Source organism: Scyliorhinus canicula, chromosome 22 (assembly GCF_902713615.1).
Source record: "Scyliorhinus canicula chromosome 22, sScyCan1.1, whole genome shotgun sequence".
NCBI classification, from domain to species: Eukaryota; Metazoa; Chordata; class Chondrichthyes; order Carcharhiniformes; family Scyliorhinidae; genus Scyliorhinus; species Scyliorhinus canicula.
Genome location: NC_052167.1, coordinates 21518265 through 21538346, shown reverse-complemented (window position 1 = coordinate 21538346; position 20082 = coordinate 21518265). Strand labels below are relative to the sequence as shown.

Genomic DNA, 20082 nt, shown 5'->3' with positions numbered 1-20082 from the left:
ATGCCCCTGATCAATACGTACTTTTAATTCAACGAGGACAGACCAAAACATAATAACTACCTTATCAAACCTTGCAATCGCAACAGAAGGATTTAAAACGGTACAATAATAGGATGACGTTTACTTTTTAAAATCGTCTCCGTCTTTGAATATCTTTATTCATATTTCATCAAGGAGGCTTCAGATCTGAAAAACATCGTAACAATTTGAGTTCTAACGTTTTTTTCCAACCCTTCGACTCAGCTGAAGCCAGTAGAGAACTGCTCGGGTCCCTGTGATTCCCAGGACTGGCTGTGTGTGCATTGGAAGAATGCCAATTTTCAGCAAAAGAAGAATCCTGATGGGAATTGTCTAGTGTTCAGGCGTTGCTAATAACGAGGTGAAGAAAGGCAATCAATCAAATATGAAATTTGTTTCAGCCGCCGTCCAGGCGACTCTCGAAGCTTCACAGCTCCAGGGTCCCAGGTTCGATTCCCGGCTGGGTCACTGTCTGTGTGGAGTCTGCACGTCCTCCCCGTGTGTGCGTGGGTTTCCTCCGGGTGCTCCGGTTTCCTCCCACAGTCCAAAGATGTGCGGGTTAGGTGGATTGGCCATGCTAAATTGCCCGTAGTGTCCTAATAAAAGTAAGGTTAAGGGGGGGGTTGTTGGGTTACGGGTATAGGATGGATATGTGGGTTTGAGGAGGGTGATCATGGCTCGGCACAACATCGAGGGCCGAAAGGCCTGTTCTGTGCTGTACTGTTCTATGTTCTATGTTCTAACTGGAAACTGGGATGGTAACGCGACCATAGCTTTGCTGAAAGGTTAAATCTTAAATTTGAGACTTTATGATTACAAAGGGTTTTGAGCGATAGAGCAAGTATTTCAATTCGCTCATCCGGGTCCTCCAGGAAATTCGAGTGGCCAATCTCAACCAACTCCCAAGGCATGTGGTGTAGAGAATGTACCTGTCCATCATTAATAATAATCTTTATTATTGTCACAAGTAGGCTTACATTAGCACTGCAGTGACGGTACCGTGAAAAGCTCCTAGTCGCCACACTCCGGCACCTGTTCGGGTACACCGAGGGGGAATTCCGAACGTTCAGTTCACTTTACAAGCGCCTCTTTCGGCACTTGTTGGGAAGAAACCGGAGCACCCGGGGGAAACCCACGCAGACACGGGGAGAACGTGCAGACTCCGCACAGACAGCGGGAATTGAATCCCGGACCCTGTTGCTGTGAAGCGGCAGTGCTGACCACTGTGCTACTGAGCCGCCAGTGCATCTTGATGGAGTTGGAAAGCATACTGTTGAGTAGGGTGGTGGGTTTGAGGCATTTCTTTTGGGTCAGACTATTTGCTGCTGCCTGCATACTTTGAATTTGGTGCTTATTAAAAATATTTTTCTTCCCCCTCTTTCATTTCCAGTTTCTCGTGTCCCATTTGGTTATGTTTGTGGGCGAGGATGTATAAGTTAGATCAGTAGACAGCAGTGTTCTGTATTCCCCATTTCCCTTCTGATAATGTACTGTACTATAAAGCTATAAACTGGGAGAAAGAACGCCTGTCATAACCCCCATTGGGAAACCATTATCGATCTCCCCCATGGGGTTCGTGTAGTCCCAGCTTCAGTTAGGGAGCAGAGGCCACCCAGCTGGGGATCATTATGACCGAACATAAAAGCAGGCCCAAGCAGGGACCGGGGCGTTTGTTGTCCCAACAAGGACTGAGATTTTGGATATTTACTGCTGAGGGCAGATTACTGTAAATAGTTTAAATAAACCTTTGCTTCCTACGGCTGGCTTCCTTGATCATTCAGCTGCCCATAGTAAATTTTATCAGATGGTTAAGATCTCGGACGAGAGCATAATAGTTTGCAATTTGTACAACTGTGACAAAAGGATACTTCGCCACAGAAGTCATAATTCTGACCAATAGGTATCCTTTACTAACTTGATAGAGTTTTTCGAAGAGGTCACAAAGATGATTGATGCACATAGGGCAGTGGATGGTGTCAATATGGACTTCAGTAAGGCCTTTGACAAGGTCCCCCATGGCAGACTGGTACAAAAGGTGAAGTCACACGGGATCAGGGGTGAGCTGGCAAGGTGGATACAGAACTGGCTCGGTCATAGAAGGCAGAGAGTAGCAATGGAAGGGTGCTTTTCTAATTGGACGGCTGTGACTAGTGGTGTTCCGCAGGGATCAGTGCTGGGACCTTTGCTGTTCGGTGTATATATAAATGATTTGGAGGAAAATGTAACTGGTCTGATTAGTAAGTTTGCAGACGACACAAAGGTTGGTGGAATTGCGGATAGCGATGAGGACTGTCAGAGGATGCAGCAGGATTTAGATCGTTTGAAAACTTGGGAGGAGAGATGGCAGATGGAGTTTAATCCGGACAAATGTGAAGTAATGCATTTTGGAAGGTCTAATGCAGGTAGGGAATATACAGTGAATGGTAGAACCCTCAAGAGTATTGAAAGTCAGAGAGATCTTGGTGTACAGGTCTACAAGTCACTGAAAGGGGCAACACAGGTGGAGAAGGTAGTCAAGAAGGCATACGGCATGCTTGCCTTCATTGGCCTGGGCATTGAGCATAAGAATTGGCAAGTCATGTTGCAGCTGTATAGAACCTTAGTTAGGCCACACTTGGAGTATAGTGTTCAATTCTGGTTGCCACAGTACTAGAAGGATGTGGAGGCTTTAGAGAGGGTGCAGAAGAGATTTACCAGGATGTTGCCTGGTATGGAGGGCATTAGCTATGGCGAGCAGTTGAATAAACTCGGTTTGTTCTCACTGGAACAACGGAGGTTGAGGGGCAACCTGATAGAGGTCTACAGATTATGAGGGGCATAGACAGAGTCGATAGTCAGAGGCTTTTCCCCAGGGTAGAGGGGTCAATTACTAGGGGGCATAGGTTTAAGGTTCAAGGGTCAAGGTTTAGAGGAGATGTACGAGACAAGTGTTTTACACAGAGGGTAGTGGGTGCCTGGAACTCGCTGCCGGAGGAGGTGGTGGAGGCAGGGACGATAGTGACGTTTAAGGGGCATCGTGACAAATACATGAATAGGATGGGAATAGAGGGATACGGATCCAGGAAGTGTAGAAGATTTTAGTTTAGACGGGCAGCATGGTCGGCACGGGCTTGGAGGGCCGAAGGGCCTGTTCCTGTGCTGTATTGTTCTTTGTTCTTTTGTTTGTTCTTTGTTCTTTATATTAAAACTAACTTTAATTGAAACTCCAAATCAATCACAGTAGCAACAGTAGCAACAAAGTAACAGCTTTGCAGTTAACAGTTCAAAGTTTTTCAAGAAAAGGGAAAACTTTAAACTTACTTCCTACACCTGTAACTATATATTCCAATTAAGCAAACCAAGAGTTCAAAGATCACTTATAAATAAAGTTAACAATCAGGTTTATTTTTGTTTCTGTGTGCAAAGAGCTCAGAGAGAACCGTTCAGGAGCCAGCTGAATACTTCTCTTGGCAGACTAAAAGCTTCTGGCAAACTACATCTGCAGACATACCTGGCTCCTCCCCTTAATTATATAATCTGTTGTCAAAGCTTCAGGTATTCTGTCTCCTCTCACAGGATGCCCCATCACCTTTCTAGTCAGGACTAAGCACCACCCCATATAAATTATCTACACCCCAGGAATACTCCAAAATCAAAGCAATGTTCCATTAGCCATTTATCTGTAAATATCTAAATGGTAAAATCTATTATTACCAAACTTTTATGACCCCTTAATCACAGCTTTCGCAGACATACTATCTAAATGTATCTTAAACCAGACCTTTTACTAACATTATTGCAACAAATATAATATATAACAGTTTATTGCATTCCTCAGAAGATGTTGCCCAACCTATTGAATGTTTCCAGCGCATGCTGTTTTTGTTTCAAATTTTCTGCAATTCCAAATATTTTGGTCCCAAGAATATAAATCATATTAAAACAGTGAATACATTTTTGTATACATATTGTACTGCATCTCATTCCTTGGAATATTCAAACACACTTCACAACGGGTGAACTCCTTTTGACAAACAGCCAATATTATAATATAAACAGCAAAGTCTAAATTCAAAGAATCCCAAAGTATCCTAATGCAATAATAACAATCTTTATTCATGTCACAAGTAGGCTTACATTAACACTTTAATGAAGTTGCAACAAGAGAGCTTCCGCCATTTGCTATTGTTAAAGGCACAGATGAAGGCAAATGCAAAGTGTTTTCGCTATTTTGTACTTTCCCAATCTCTTTTTCTTTAAAAGATTTTTTTAAATTTAGAGTATCCGATTCTTTTTTGCCAATTAAGGGGCAGTTAAGCATGACCAATCTGCCTAGCAGGCACATCTTTTGGGTTGTGGGGGCGAAACCCATGCAAGCACAGGGAGAATGTGCAAACTCCACACGGACAGCGACCCAGAGCCAGGATTGAACCTGGGACCTCGGTGCCGTGAGGCAGCAGTGCTACTCACTGCGCCACCGTGCCGCCCAGCTTTCCCAAACTCAAGAACAGAGAAAAACATGCCAGCATCGCGTAAATCTGTCGTGTAGTAAACTTGAGAAAATCTTGTATATGTCAGTGCAACTTCATCGGCAATTAATAAGGTCGTAAATCGGTGTACTCGTTTAGGCTTTGAATTTTGCCATTGATGGTGCATTGCCTGCAGATAACATTTGCCCGTCAGGGGAGGAAAACATGTTTTTTTTTGTTTGCCTGTCACATACTTCTTACAAATCCTTAGCACTTTTATACCTATAGATCACTCGACTGCCAAACCAGAAAAGAACAGCAAATAGCGGTTGCTATGTCTACAGCAGAAATGCCAGTGTGTCTGAGTCTCTTGTGTGCAAATGTGACAAATGGCACTTGGTACAGTGCTGGACACAGACACAATTAATCTGTCCGAAACAGTGACAATGGTCCGTCCTTTCGCACAACTGAGTGAAATAAACAAGTAGTAAAATGCTTTATTGGTTCATGGTATTTGGATTGGTCTTGTTATTTGTTCAGTTGGTTTAGTTCCTCACTCATATAACACCAATCAATTTGAATTTATGAAATATTGAACAGTTGTGATTCGGCTGTTAATTGGACCCACTGGAATTATTTGAGCTGTATTAAAAATACAGTAAAAATGAACCCAATCATAGCTCAATACATAATCGCAACTCATGGATCACGTGCCAGCTGATTCCTGTATTTGTTTGATGAAGTCTTAATTACCCTCAGTTGCTCTGTCCCTCAGCTCTTAACCTCTTTCAGTTAATGCGACGATCAGCCCACGATGTTTGAGAGATATTGGTGTGAAATCACTCATCGCTCCTTGTGTTAGTACCTTTAAAAGTGATCCAGACAAGGGAATAAAAGTAATAAGTTAACATTTATAAGCTTGCCCGTGTATAAATCAAAGCATTAAAGGCAGCAAATATTTTCTCTATCCAAAAAGGTTCTGCAGTACACTTGGATCAGGTTATAATAAGAATAATCTTTATTAGTGTCACAAGCTGCCTTGAAGTTACTGTGAAAATCCCCCAGTCGCCACACTCCGGCGCCTGTTCGGGTACACAGAGGGAGAATTCAGAATGCCCAATTACCTAACAACACATCTTTTGGGACTTGTGGGAGGAAACCGGAGCACCCGGAGGAAACCCACGCAGACACGGGGAGAACATGCAGACTCCGCACAGACAGTGACCCAAGCCGGGAATCGAACCCGGGACCCTGACGCTGTGAAGCAACGCTGTGCTAACCACTGTGCTACTGTGCAAGGTCGCTTTCCTCCAAACTTTGGAAACCTTTCCACCATTGGGCGTTGATTATTATTCCCCTTACTCTAATATGATGTAATAATTCAGTGGAACTAACAGTTTTGAAGAATAATAGAAATACAATTGTGGTGATAAACTAAGTGTGGTGTAAGTGGATCAATTAACTTAATAAGTGCATTTTCTAACTTGGTGCTAAGCCAAATGAACAAGTGTTTCAGGCATGTATCGATTTGCTGATGTCCGGCAGGACAGTATTTGGAGCTGCTCCACTTGGCTTCAACAGATCTGGGATGGAGAAAGGGAGGAAGCAGACCAGGATTTCACTCCTCATTGTTATCCCAATTCCCCAAGTAAATACTGTGGTGAATGTAATTCACACTGTATTGCATTGAATGGTATTGTGTCTTTGTGGGCTCTGTCTGTGAGCCGTTGCGCGGCTCTGCCCATAGGGGGAGGTGACGAGCTTGTACAGGGCTCCACCCTCGGCTCCGCCCATGGCCCCTCCCACTACTGGAAGTATAAAGTGCTGCTGCCGTGTGAGTCTGCCCTCAGTTCTTCTGGTCGCAGGCAGGCTCAGTTGTAAGACTATTAAAACCACAGCTTACTTCCAGTCGTGTTCCGAGTGAATTGATGGTCACGTCAAATACATAAATGGAATTTTATGGTTGATTAGGATAGCCAGAGGAATTGTACCCCAGGAAATACCAGTTCCCAGGCAAATTTGCAATGACAGCTTCTTTTAAAATTTGTTCATGGGACATGGGCCTCGCAGGCTGTGCCCGCATTTATTGCCCATCCCTAATTTCCCTTGAAAGGGGGCAGTTAAGCATCAACCACATTGCTGTGTGGGTCGGGAGTCACCAGTATTCCACACCGGGTAAGGACGACAGAATTGCTTCCCTGAAGGACATTTGGGAACCAGATGGGTATTTATGACAATCGACAATGGTTTCATTTGGCGGCACGGTGGCACAGTGGTTAGCACTGCTGCCTCACGGCGCTGAGGTCCCAGGTTCGATCCCGGCTCTGGGTCACTGTCCGTGTGGTGTTTGCACATTCTCCCCGTGTTTGCGTGGGTTTCACCCCCACAACCCAAAGATGTGCAGGGTAAGTGGATTGATCACGCTAAATTGCCCCTTAATTGGAAAAAATGAATTGGGTATTCTAAATTTATTTTTTAAAAGACAACAGTTTCATGGTCATCGTTGGACTTTTAAATCCGATTTTTCTTGAATTCACATTTCACCATCTGCAGTGACGGGATTTGAACCTGGGTCCCCAGAGCATTACTCTGGGTCTCTGGTTTACTAGTCCAGTGACAATACCGCTACACCACGACCTTCCTAATTTTTACATCAAGTTTTGCACAGAGAGCGTTTTACATAGAATTGCATACAATTTTCACAATAGAACCATAATATAATTATTATTGTCACAAGTAGGCTTACATCAACACTGCAATGAAGTTACTGTGAAAATCCCCTAGTCGCCACACTCCGGCGTCTATTCGGGTACACAGAGGGAGAATTCAGAATGTCCAATTTACCTAACAAGCACGTCTTTCGGGACTTGTGGGAGGAAATCGGAGCACACGGAGGAAACCCACGCAGACATGGGGAGAACGTGCAGACTCCGGACAGACAGCGATCCAAGCAGGAATTGAACCTGTCGCTGTGAAGCAACAGTGCTAACCACTGTGTTCCGTTCTGCCCATGCACCATATAGAAGATGCACAGACTCATAAATCCTAGGGAGGGGGGGGGGGGGGAAGAGATGGAATTCTGTTTGGAGCAACATGGAGCTAGCTATCTTCTCAAAAAGTTGTTGGCCGAACTCTCTTTGTTTTGCAGTCAATCAGCTTAATCGAGCGTGGGAATCCATCTCGAAGTTTAGAACAAGTTTGCCGCTGGGCTCACACTCAACAGCGCTCTGATCCAGGCCACACGGAGCATCATGACCATGCCATATTCCTTACCAGGCAAGATTTTGGTCCTGCAGGTATGCAAGGTACTGTATTGTTCTCGATCAGGTATGTGCAGTACTGCAGTGTGTGCAGTCTGAATTCTCCATCTGTAAAGGTAACTTCTTCAGAATACAATTAGAGATGCAAATTTAATTCAAATAAAAGCCTGTATCAGTGACATTAAAAAAGAATCTAATATGCAGAGACGCTGATGTTTCTTTAACTTTCTAAGCTATTTTTGATCTACCCAGTTCTGACGCTTACAGATACTGTAGTTTCTCATTCCCAAAGCCTCCTTTGTGCTCCACAGCAATGCTTTTCCTCAAAGTCCTTTGCGTTGCCAGTCTGGTGTTTTACCCTTTTATATACATCTATTACCGTAAGTAAAAACTTCCGAGCGACAGCTGTCAGAAATGCCCAGGATTGCTTGTCTTCAACGAGTTTATTGCCTGAACATTATCTGTCTGCCTGCCTGTCTGTGTGTCCCTCCCCCACCCCAGCTATCCTGTGCAACAGACTGAAGAACCTGTTGAGTTCCCGTTCCGTTTAGTGTTTTTTCGTTTCTCACATTTGTCGAGTCAACTCCTAATGAATATGTTGGCTCCTTCTTGTATTTCATTGGATACGCAAACTGTTGCGTAACTCTGAACCTTTCGTGTAAAGAACCATTGTATTCAACCAGCTGTAGTTTTTTTGTTCCAATTGGAGTCGTTTAAAGTTGTACATTTTCTTCATGTTTACCATTGCTTATATCTTTCACTAATTCAACAATGTGTTTCTTTGCTTATATCGTTTATATGTTATTGCTAAACAGCCTTTTATTCATGTTGCAGCCTCAAGTAATGTTTGTAATAATAATAATAATAATCTTCATTGTCACAAATAGGCTTACATTAACACTGCAATGACGTTACTGTGAAAAGCCCCTAGTCGCCACATTCCGGCGCCTGTTCAGGTACACAGAGGGAGAATTCGGAATGTCCAGATTACCAAACAAGCACGTCTTTCGGGACTTGTGGGAGGAAACCGGAGCACCCGGAGGAAACCCACGCAGACACGGGGAGAACGTGCAGATTCCGCACAGAGGGTGACCTAAGGCTAGAATCAAACCTGGGACCCTGCCGCTGTGAAGCCACAGTGCTAATCACTGTGCTACCTAGCCGCCTTGTAATTAAGCTGTATAGTGCCACATATAATTCAGAGCCATTGGACCATTTTTCTGGAACTGTTTAAATATAATCCTTTTTATTCCCGAGCACATGATTGCGAGGCAGGGTTGACAGGATATGGCGAAATATCCTGATGTCTATGGGACGAATACGTGTATTCAAGCAGCAATCACAATCATTTTCAGAATGGTAGTTATTGAGGGGTTCTCTATTCATTACGATCAGTTGAAATGAAGATTTCTTTGAGCAATGGTTTCAGCCATCTTTACTAACAATCCTTCCTGCATGCCTAATTTCCTGAAAAGTTAGATTTGCATGAGCTGCACGCAATTAAATAAACTGAGATACACATCTTAATAAAACACTTTCTCGCCTTCACTGTGCATAGCTGGATAACTGCACACTACTTGATCGAGGAATGTTTGTAAAATGTGGTTTGTTGCTTTTACTTTTGCAAGTTAAACGCCTGTGCCGTACTGCAATATGTCTCAGTACGCTGCTAGCATAAGTTGCGCCTTTGCTGATGCGGGTTATCTCTGCATGAGGGTATATCTGCAGTGTGTGCCTGATGAGGAGTTTACCTGCAGAGATTGTGGTGACTGTCAAAGGGCGCACTCGAATTCTGCTGCTCATTGCTACCATACTGAAAGTGGGCCAGACAGCATGTTCGTGATTCAGAACAAGGCCAGCATCGCGGGTTCAATTCCCCTACCGGCAGGGTTTGTTCATGAACCTTCTCAGCCTTGCCTCTCACCTGAGGTGTGGTGATCCTTGGGTTAAACCACCACCAGTCAGCTCACCCCCCCTTCTTAAAGGGGAGCAGCCTATGGTTATCTGGGACTAGGGCGACTTTACCTTACTGCAAGTGGGGGCGGCGCGGTGGCACAGTGGTTAGCACTGCAGCCTCCCAGGTCCAGGGTCCCGGGTTCAATTCCGGTCTCGGGTGACCGTGTAGAGTCTGCACATTCTCCCGGTGTCTGTGAAAAATGAAATGAAAATCGCTTATCGTCACAAGTAGGCTTCAAATGAAGTTACTGTGAAAAGCCCCTAGTCGCCACATTCCGGCGCCTGTTCGGGGAGGTGTGTGGCTTTCCTCCGGGTGCTCTGGTTTCCTCCCACAATCCAAAGATGCGCAGGTTAGGTGAAATGGCCATGCTAAATTGCCCCTTGGTGTCCAAAAGGTTAGATGGGGTTACGGGGATAGGGTGGAAGCGTAGGGTGCTCTTTCCAAGGGCCAGTGCAGACTCGATGGGCCGAATAGCCTCCTTCTGCGCTTTAAATTCTATGATATCTATGAAAGTAGAAAATAAGGCAATGATACTGGGAGATCCTTCGTAAACTTCACATTACGTACATTACCCTGTGTTACAGCACATTCATGTTGTGGTAGAAGGTATTAATCACACTGCCATGATTTTTGAAGCAGGTTTTAATAATTTTGTAACCTTACCGAAAATTAGCAAAATATTTTAATGCAATTTTTTAAAAAGTTCCTCAAATATGTTTCTATTTTAATACCAATAAAGAAAGGATGAGTATTTTTGCAGAAGAAGTCACACGGACTCGAAATGTTAACTCTGTTTCCCTCACCACAGATGCTGCCTGACCTGCTGAGCTTTTCCAGAATTTCCTGTTTTATTTTGGATGGTTATTACTCGCCTTGTCCATTTCGGAATACAGTCTTCGTTGTGATTGAGGCCATTAACATTTCTAATGCAGGTCAAAGCTCCACAGGCGCTAAATTGGATAGTCTCCAATAAGGACACTGGGGGCCGTGATACATGATTAATACGGGCTTGTACAGTGAATCCTGGCAACGCACCAACTTATTTGAACAATTGCTGTGTGCAGTCAGCTCTAGCTGCTGTTCATTGGCGACACACATCAGCAGGCGGACCCAGCATTGTAACTTGCGACTGTTAAAGATAACTTGCACCTCTTAAATGAGACGTGCATAGTGTCTGTTTTGCAGGAAGTAAATCTGACCCGGGGAAACAGTGTAGAATGGTACGTGCGGGAGAGAGAGCGGGTCTTTCGGGTACTGCACAAGAGGAATTGGTGGCAGAACTGGAGTGTGATATCTCGTATCCACAGGGGGCCGCAGAGACTCCAGGCACGTGTTCAAAAGGCAATGGTAGCTGATAATCAGGGGGATTAAGGCCAATTGTCAATCTCCAAGTACCTGGATGCAATGCCGCAAGTGGTTCAGTGACCTTTCACAGGTGGTCAAGGTCAGTGAATGCACCTTCAAATGCCAGTCATTTGCACCACCAGCCCCGCACACTACTCGATGAACCGTATATCTGTCACTCACCTGTCAACAATCTCTATCAGCCAGTGCTCATACCGAATATTCACCACATGCTCACACTCGGCACTGCCACACGTCTCACTCACATCGCACAACTTGAACACACAACCAGCTGTATGACCAATGCAGCTACATAAACCTAACTAATTGTGCAATGCTCACAATTGTGCAATGCCCTCTTTTACAGGGCAAGGTGGCACACAGCCAAAAACAGGAGGATGTAACCTTCCTGGTGGGCACACTTGCAAGTCCTAACCACCATGGAGGAGATGGTGCTGACCATTATTATGACATCCATTGTTAAGGTGGCAGCCAGGGCCAAAAACTTTTCAAGATGATGATAACTTTCAGACCTAACCAACCCTCTCTCACCTCGCTTCCCTCTCTCCTGGTATACAAGCTGTAGATGGTGTAAGCGTGCACCTCTTAGTTTCTCCTTCCCAAATCACAGCCTTACCCTGCGCCATTTGCATTTTGAATATCCAAGGAGCGCAACTTTGCCAGGCGGTGGAGGAACACTCGAGGAGACTGCGGTGATGAAGAGACGGCACCATCACTTGGTTTCACACACCCAGCCACCAGCTCAAACACTGAGACTGCGTGTATCCTGGAGAGTAGGTTAGGGATGTGATCTGCATTGTTGAGTGGGCTGCCAGGGCAGGGCAAGATTGCACACAAGTTCTGCTGCAAAGGTCTCCGATGAGGACTTGGATGGAGACGCTTGCAAAAGAATGCCAATGGGTATGTACAATAAAATGCTTGGAGCTTTGGGACGTCTGCTGGAAAGCGTGACGTCAATGTCAGGGAACGCTAAGGAGTCCAGAGCCAACTTGGCACTGGGCTGAGCACAGTGTTTGGAGTGCATCTTCTCTATCATGGGATAGAGAGCCAACTCGGCTTGCACACATTTGGGTCTGACCATAATGCAGGTTCTGTTGGCTGACGATGCAGCTTCCGTTGTGACACACATAGTAACCACCTAACCTCTGAATGCAGCAGTGAAAGCTCAGACTGCTGCCATCATGAGTGTGGATTACAGTGTGCAAAAGAGGCTTTCAAGGTCTTCTAGCAGTCTAGCAATCTGTCCTCCCGCAGGTTACTTGGGTAGGGTTGTACTGAGGCAGCAACCCTGGGTAATCTGCTCTCCTCTCTCTCGAGACATGATCCAGCTTCTCAACCTCGACCACTCTCCAGCAGATAACCCTTGTTCTGCCTTCCATCATCCTTTGGTTCGTCGTGGTGGCTCTAATGCAATTAGCACAGCATTCCCCCATCAAGTGGAGTCTTCATGACTGCTGCCAAGAAGCTGGTGATTGATTTGAATGATTCGATGCCTGGGGTCACACATCAGCTGGACATTGAGGAAGTGAAATCCCTTTTGGTTGCAGTAGCGGGCAAAGCCGGCATGGGCCACCTGCCAATCAATGTGCATGTAGCTGTGGTACCCTGCACCTTGGAGAAGCCTGCAATTCTTTTTTTTTAATAAACAATTTTATGGAGGTAGTTTTTGGCTTTGTAAACAGTTACAGACATCAACAGAAAGAAAGCAAAAAAGGCAAAAATGTGCAAACATCCACGTACTCTCAATACTTCAATCGTAACGTACTGCACAAGCCCGCTCCTCTCCCACCGGTAAGAAGCCTGCAATTCTAACGGAGCCTTATATTCACTCCACCTCCTAGTCCCTGGTAAGAAAGAATGAAATGTAGTTAATTCTCATTGAGTTGAGAACTACCTTAACTGATTTGCAACAGCGGACTGAAGCGTTGCAAATATCTCCAACCTAGAAGGAGAGAGGCCCTGTTTCAGAGCCTCCTGGCAATGCAGTCCTTGCCCTGCTTGGAGGTTGCAATTGTGTCCAGTTTCTTGCCTCTCAGCTTAATGCTATCTACCACACTGTACGAGAATGGGTCTTGTTAACACTGGAAGTATTTTCCCCTCACTGGACAGTCTGTATAAGGTTGCAAGTCACGCAGCCCTAATACTGATGAGCACAAAAATAATAAACACGGTGTTCGTGCGAATTGAGCAGTCACAGGCGAGAGAGAAAAAAAACAAAATGTGAACTGGGCCGATTCATCCCCGTTTGAATTGAAAAATGGCCAAGGCATCATTTTCCAATTGCGACCCATTCTGTTCTGTCCTGTTCTGTTCTGAGCACAGGTGACGGTTTTGGATAACTAATAGTTTCCAGTTGGATCCCTGGTTCCAAATCTGTTGCTAATGGGCTAACTCCAATTTTTTTTAAGTGTAAAGAAGTCTTATAGTCATAATCTTTGTTGTCGCAAGTAGGCTTACATTAACACTCCAATGGAGTTACTGTGAAAAGCCCCTAGTCGCCACACTCCGGTGCCTGTTCCGTTACACAGAGGGAAAATTTAGAATGTCCAATTCACCTAACAAGCATGTCTTTCGGGACTTGTGAGAGGAAATCGGAGCACCCGGAGGAAACCCACGCAGACACAGGGAGAACGTGCAGACTCCGCACACACAGTGACCCAGGCTGGGAATCGAACCCGGGACCCTGGAACTGTGAAGCAAAGGTGCTAACCACTGTGCTACCCTTACTGATCAAAGTAATAAAGAGCCAGTATCCCCAATCATTTAAATATCATGACAATCTAAAATTTTAAGTAACAATATTACACTGTAAATGCTTAAATATTTAGAGATGTTTGGGTTTAAATTAAGGAAGAAAATAGCAGGTCAATACCTCTATTAAAAAAGTGAAGAGAGGAATTCAATGGAAGTCCATGAAGCATTTCTATGGTGACTTAACTCATTAATGTTGTGTCTTTTTTTCCCCATTTGATATTCGTGCAGTCAATATTGGTACAGATACAGGGGCTTTTTAAAAAATTAAAGTAGCTGATTCCTGCTCCAGTAGATTTAATGCTTCAGAACCTTGATGCTGTTATTGACAACGTGATGGAATCCTGTGGTCAGCTGTGATTTTAGCCATGATATATATCTATATATATTTAACCTCGACACGCTTCTTATCCCTCAAATGAAAGTTATTTGAATGTTTTGTGGAATTATTTTTCAGATAAGCCGACTATGGCAAAGTAAGATCAGAAAATGCTGGAAATAATCAGTTGAAGTAACGAATGTGGAGGGAGAAACAAGTTAACGTTTCGGGTCTGTGATAATGCAAGGATGGGCGACCACAGGAAATAAGGGGCGGCCCGGCGGGGCAGTGGTTAGCACTGCTGCCTCACACCGCCAAGGACCCGGGTTCAATCCCGGCCCCGGGTCACTGGTCGTGTGGAGTTTGCACATTCCCCCCTATGTCTGCGTGGGTCTCACTCCCAAACCCAAAAGTACGTGCAGGATAGGTGGAATGGGTCACGGTAAATTGCCTCTTAATTGGGGAAAAAAGAACTGGGTATTTTTTTTAAAAGATTATAAGAAATAGGCCACGTGCAGAGTATGTGAAATGTGCGACTGACTCCTTCAATTTCAGTCCCAGGCTGGCTGAGGAACCAGTCCTGAGCTCCAGGATTTACGCTCTCCGTGACGATTGGCCGATCGAGTCACATGATCACTCCCCACACGAAATGTCGCCCCCTTAAAAGGGCTCGCTACCACAGCCTTCCCCTCTTAAGCCCCTTATTACCAAATTCAAACAAAAGTTAAACCATTTACAACAAACGAATTCTTTAACACGGTCCAACATGAGCTCAGCTTGCGTCAGGGGACTTTCTCTTCCTCCGGGAGTGACGTAGTTCAGCAGGTGGTGTCTCCACAGCAGAGGTCGCTTCGTTTAGACTCTCAGAAATTGGATTCTCAACTTGCAACAGTGCATCTGTGGCCTCTCACTACTTCAGTTCCCACAGGTACACCACTTGGCCCTTCCTCGGGTTTATTTGCTTCTGTACTCAGTGACATTACTGGCAGGTATAATGGGAGCAGACTGCCCACTAGTTCTCTGTGTGACTCCTTTCCTCTTAAGGAGGAGGTTCACAAGATTGATCCCTGGAATGACGAACTTGTCATATGAGGAATGGTTGAGGACTCTGGGTCTGTACTCGCTGGAGTTTAGAAGGATAAGGGGGGATCTTATTGAAACTTACAGGGTACTGCAAGGCCTCGATAGAGTGGACATGGAGAGGTTGTTGCCACTTGTAGGAAAAACTAGAACCAGAGGACACCATCTCAGACTAAAGGGACAATCCTTTAAAACAGAGATGAGGAGGCATTTCAGCCAGAGGGTGGTGAATCTGTGGAACTCTTTGCCGCAGAAGGCTGTGGAGGCCAAATCACTGAGTGTCTTTAAGACAGAGATAGATAGGTTCTTGATTAATAAGGGGATCAGGGGTTATGGGGAGAAGGCAGGAGAATGGGGATGAGAAAATATCAGCCATGATTGAATGGCGGAGCAGACTCGATGGGCCGAGTGGCCTAATTCTGCTCCTATGTCTTATGGTCTTAAATGCTCTCAATGGTTTTTTTAGGATTTTATCATGAACTTCCACCTCATATGATACCTGGCCCGTTCTGGTGACAACAGCACCTGGGACCCAACTCGGACCAGTCCCACAATTGAATCCTGATTCTTATTTTGAACATTTTGCTTTACCTCCACCCTCCCCGCCAAAGTAGGAAAGGCCAGGTCCAACCCAGTCCTCACACGTCTACCCATCTGCAACTCGCCAGGAGTGACTCCAGTGCCAGTGTGTGACGTTGTCCTGCAGAGAATAAGAAAACATGCCGATTCTGTCTGTCGGGATGCTGGCTGTTGCTTTTTCGTGGCTGCCTTGAAAGTTTAAAAATAACCCTCAGAGCGAGTCCATTTGGTGAGAGGATGGTGAGGTGCGGTACATATATGTTTGATGACATTGAACGACTTAAAATATTCAAACTCTTCGCTGGTAAATACTGTTCCAGTGTCTGAAACCAATATCTTCGGCAACCCATGGGTGGCAAAGGTTTACCTTAACTTTTCCACTGTTGCAAAATAAGTTGTGGACTTCATTTCATAAGTCACCTCACTCGCCTGAAAAGGAAATTTCTCTCTTTTTAGTCTTACTCCCGCTTTCTGAATCTTTTTGAAACCTCCTCCAGGTTAGTTAGGTATTCCTCTTCTGCGACTCCTGTGACTAACACATCATTCAAATAGATAACTACTTAACCACCTTAGGTAAATCTTGCAATCGGCTTTCCATTGTGCGTTGAATAATTGCTCAAGCAGGTGAGACTCTAAATGGCATTCTGATGTACTTGTGCAGGCCCTTATGTGTAGTGATAGTGACAAACTCCCTGGAAGCGTCATCCAGCTCTAGCTTCTGGTACACATGACTCATGCCTAACTTGGTGTATGTGAGACCCCCAACCAACTTTGCGTATGAGCCCTCTATTTTAGGGCAAAAGGTACCTGTCCACTTTTTGCTGTCTGGTTTATTGTTAGTTTGTAGTCTCCGTATATTCTTGACGGTGTTATCTGGCTTGACCACTGGCACAGTAGGGGCTGCCCACTCCGCAAATTGCACCGACTTTATGATACTCAAATCATCTAAATTTGGCCTCTACACTCTCATGCAGCAAATAAGGCACAGGTCTGACTTTGCAGAATATAAGTGCAGGGGTGGCACAGTAGTTAGCACTGCTTCTTCACAGTGGTAGGGACCCGGGTTCGGTACCCGCCTTGGGTCACTGTCTGTGTGGAGTCTGCATGTTCGCCCTGTGTCTGCGTGGGTTGCTCCAGTTTCCTTCCACAAGTCACAAAAGACGTGCTTGTTCGGTGAATTGGACATTCTGAATTCTCCCTCAGTGTACCCGAACAGGCACCCGGAGTGTGATGACTAGGGGCTTTTCACAGGAACTTCATTGAAGTGTTAATGTAAGCCGCCTTGTGACACTAATAAAGATTTTTATTATCATTCTCCGAATCCACATGAATTTGGCTTGCAAGCCGTAAATGTTGCCCAATTTTTCTTGAAATACTTCTTGGTACCTTCTGAGGATTTCATGTAGCCAATCTCGGTCCATCAGGCTTGGTCCTTGGCCCGCAACTACAATTAAGGGCAGTCGGGCAAATTACTGCCTGTAACTTTACAGGGGTTGTTGCCATTCCCAAGATCTGTACCGGCGTACGTAGTCAGCTTGAGGGTTGTGGATTTCAATCTTCGGGATTGGGCACTCCCTGTAGGTGCCAATAAGTTTGCCCTTCCATTGTTGTGGTGGAAGCTCCTGTATCTACCTCCATTTTGAATGGGTGATCATTGACCATCATTATTATTTTCTCCATCTTAATATTATTAAACTCATACACATTTGGTCCCCCCTCAGAATTACTTTCCACGCTATGCCCTGGGGCCAGATTCCTGACCCTGCTAGCGCCAGGCTAGCCCTGCTTGACCCTACATTTGCTTCTTATTGGCACCTTCCTGCCATGGGCACAACACACAGCTTCTTTGAACCTCCGCTACTCCTGGGGTGGTGTCCTCAATACCGATAGCACTCTTCACAAATCTTGTTTATTTTGGCCGAATCTCTTCTGCCTTTGCATTCTCTCGGGCCCTGCATTTCTTTGCTGGCTAAATCTTGCACCCTCATCCCTGGCACTGTTGCCACGAGCAGCGTCCCTCCAAACTTGGTGGACCTTGCCACCTAGAAGCTCCATCGCACCCTTACTGCCCCTTCCATGGCAAGAGCAATTCCTTGCACCTCCTTTAGGTTTTTTTTTGACTCCGCAGTTTTTTTCTGTATGGCAGTATTATTAACCCCACACACGAGACGGTCTCTCAACATATCATTAAGGGCAGGCCCAAATTCACAATGCCCAACTGTTTGCCTCAATCTCGTCACGAAAGCTGCTTTGCTTCACCGGGATCTCTTGCTGTTGAGTTGAACTTGTATCTCTGCGTGATTATTGAGGATTCCGGGTGATGATTCCCTTTTACTAGTTCTGCTCGCTCCTCAAGCTTTTAAGAGTCTGGGGCATCTGGAGAAGTCAAGCTCCTTATTAAATTGTAGGTTTGGCCACAGCAGGCTGTTAGCAGTATTACCCTCTTCTCCCCCCTCCCCCATTTTGATCGCTGTGAAATAATATTGCAAGCGTTCAACGTATTGAACCCAATCTTTTGAATTAGGGTCAAAGGGCTCTCATTTTCCAAATAGAGGTACAGTATTGTTGTAACTCACTGAGTCTTGACCTGCTTAAATGTCTTGCACAAAAGGTCTGCTTTGTTTGTCTTTGTGGCAATTTAAACGTGCCTCTGTCGAACCTTATCGCCAATGTAATAATTCAAGGCTGGGTGGCCACCAGGTTTAGTAACTCAACAAACTAGTTATTCTCAGGAAAGAACTATGTACCGAGTATAAGAATGTGCCAACGACACTTTGACTCCAGTCCAGATTGACTAGGAAAACCCACGTTCAGCTCCAGGATTCATAGAACCTCGACAGTGCATTTGACATACCGAGTTTGCACTGACCCACCAAAAGCGCTCACCCCTCCCCTGTATCCCTGGAACCCCCACCTAACCTGCACATCTTTGGACTGTGGGAGGAAACCGGAGCACCCGGAGGAAACCCACGCAGACACGGGGAGAAAGTGCAAATTCCACACCGACAGTCACCCAAGGCCGGAATTGAACCCGGGACCCTGGCGCTGTGAGGCAACAGTGCTAACCACCGTGGCTCTCCGGCCTAATTGGCTAATCGGGTCTCTTGATCCCCCTCCCCGAAACCTCGTCCCTCAAAGGGGCTCGCTACTACAGGGGCGACGATCTTTCATCAAAATGGATGAGTGGCCATTGACCTGAAACGTTAACTCTGTTTCCATCTCCTCGGATGCTGTCTGACCTGCTGAATATTTCCAGTATTTTTTTGATTTCGTTTCACGTCTTTCAGCCTCTGCGGTGTGCTGCTTTTTGACTTGCGTCAAAGGAGACATTGTGTTTTTTTAATTGATGCTTTCAGCTTGCAAGTTGAGTCTCCTGGAGGATTTCCACAGCTATGAGGTTGAGAAGCGGGTGAACCACAACTCTGTGTGTGCATTAAATGGATTTGTGCAGTCTCAGTTTTCTCATGAACTCTCTGCTCTATATTGTGCTTAGGTTATGCTCCAGTGACGGGCATGTGCCATCCACTCCGAAGCTGTACGCTCAACCACGAAGATGGATTCTCCTCTGCGTTTGTGGTAGCCCATGAAACCGGTCATGTGTAAGTGTGTACTGCACAAATACAACAAACCAGACACCAGAGGGGCAAAAGTAGAGCTAACAGAGCGGCGCTGTCTACGTTGGTAAATAAATTGAGCAGGGTTGGAGGGGTTTTGCTAGCACAAATAAAAGAGGGAAGAAGTAATACTTAGCTGAATATATGAACCTTGATTAGCACAGTTGTATTATTCTACAGATAATAGGTTGTGGAATCAAAATAATCAGTCCCAGCCACATCAGGGCTTACTCTTGTCTAATACGATTGGAATTCCCCTCCCGAGGAGGTGTTTTACATATAGACACATGTCAAACTCCTTCTCTGGCCTGTTAACACAGGCCGTTTGGACATTCTGAATATGAGCGGTCGACTCTTGTTTTAGCGCCAGCCAAAGTTCAGTCTGCTTCCCTTGGGCGTTCTCTGCACTCGCAATGGTGTTGATCAAAATAGCCAGAGACTTGGGCCAGTACTCAGTTAGCATGGTGGTTAGCATAAATGCTTCACAGCTCCAGGGTCCCAGGTTCGAATCCCGGCTGGGTCACTGTCTGTGCGGAGTCTGCACGTTCTCCCCGTGTGTGCGTGGGTTTCCTCCGGGCGCTCCGGTTTCCTCCCACAGTCCAAAGATGTGCGGGTTAGGTGGATTGGCCATGCTAAATTGCCCGTAGTGTCCTAAAAAAAAAGGTAAGGTTAAGGGGGGGGTTGTTGGGTT

At 45.4% G+C, this 20082-nt stretch overlaps 1 protein-coding gene across 4 annotated transcripts in view; it reads left to right on the top strand.

Annotated features, from left to right (window-relative positions):
• The window catches only part of LOC119956043 (A disintegrin and metalloproteinase with thrombospondin motifs 14-like), a 180686-nt gene that overhangs the window by 103731 nt on the left and 56873 nt on the right, over window positions 1-20082 (top strand). For 3 of the 4 annotated variants that reach the window (XM_038782814.1, XM_038782812.1, XM_038782815.1), the window contains 2 exons: window positions 7615-7771; window positions 19271-19376. In XM_038782814.1, coding sequence (XP_038638742.1) covers window positions 7615-7771; window positions 19271-19376 — 263 coding nt within the window. The remainder of the gene's footprint in view (window positions 1-7614; window positions 7772-19270; window positions 19377-20082) is intronic. The other variant, XM_038782813.1, reaches the window with a different exon arrangement.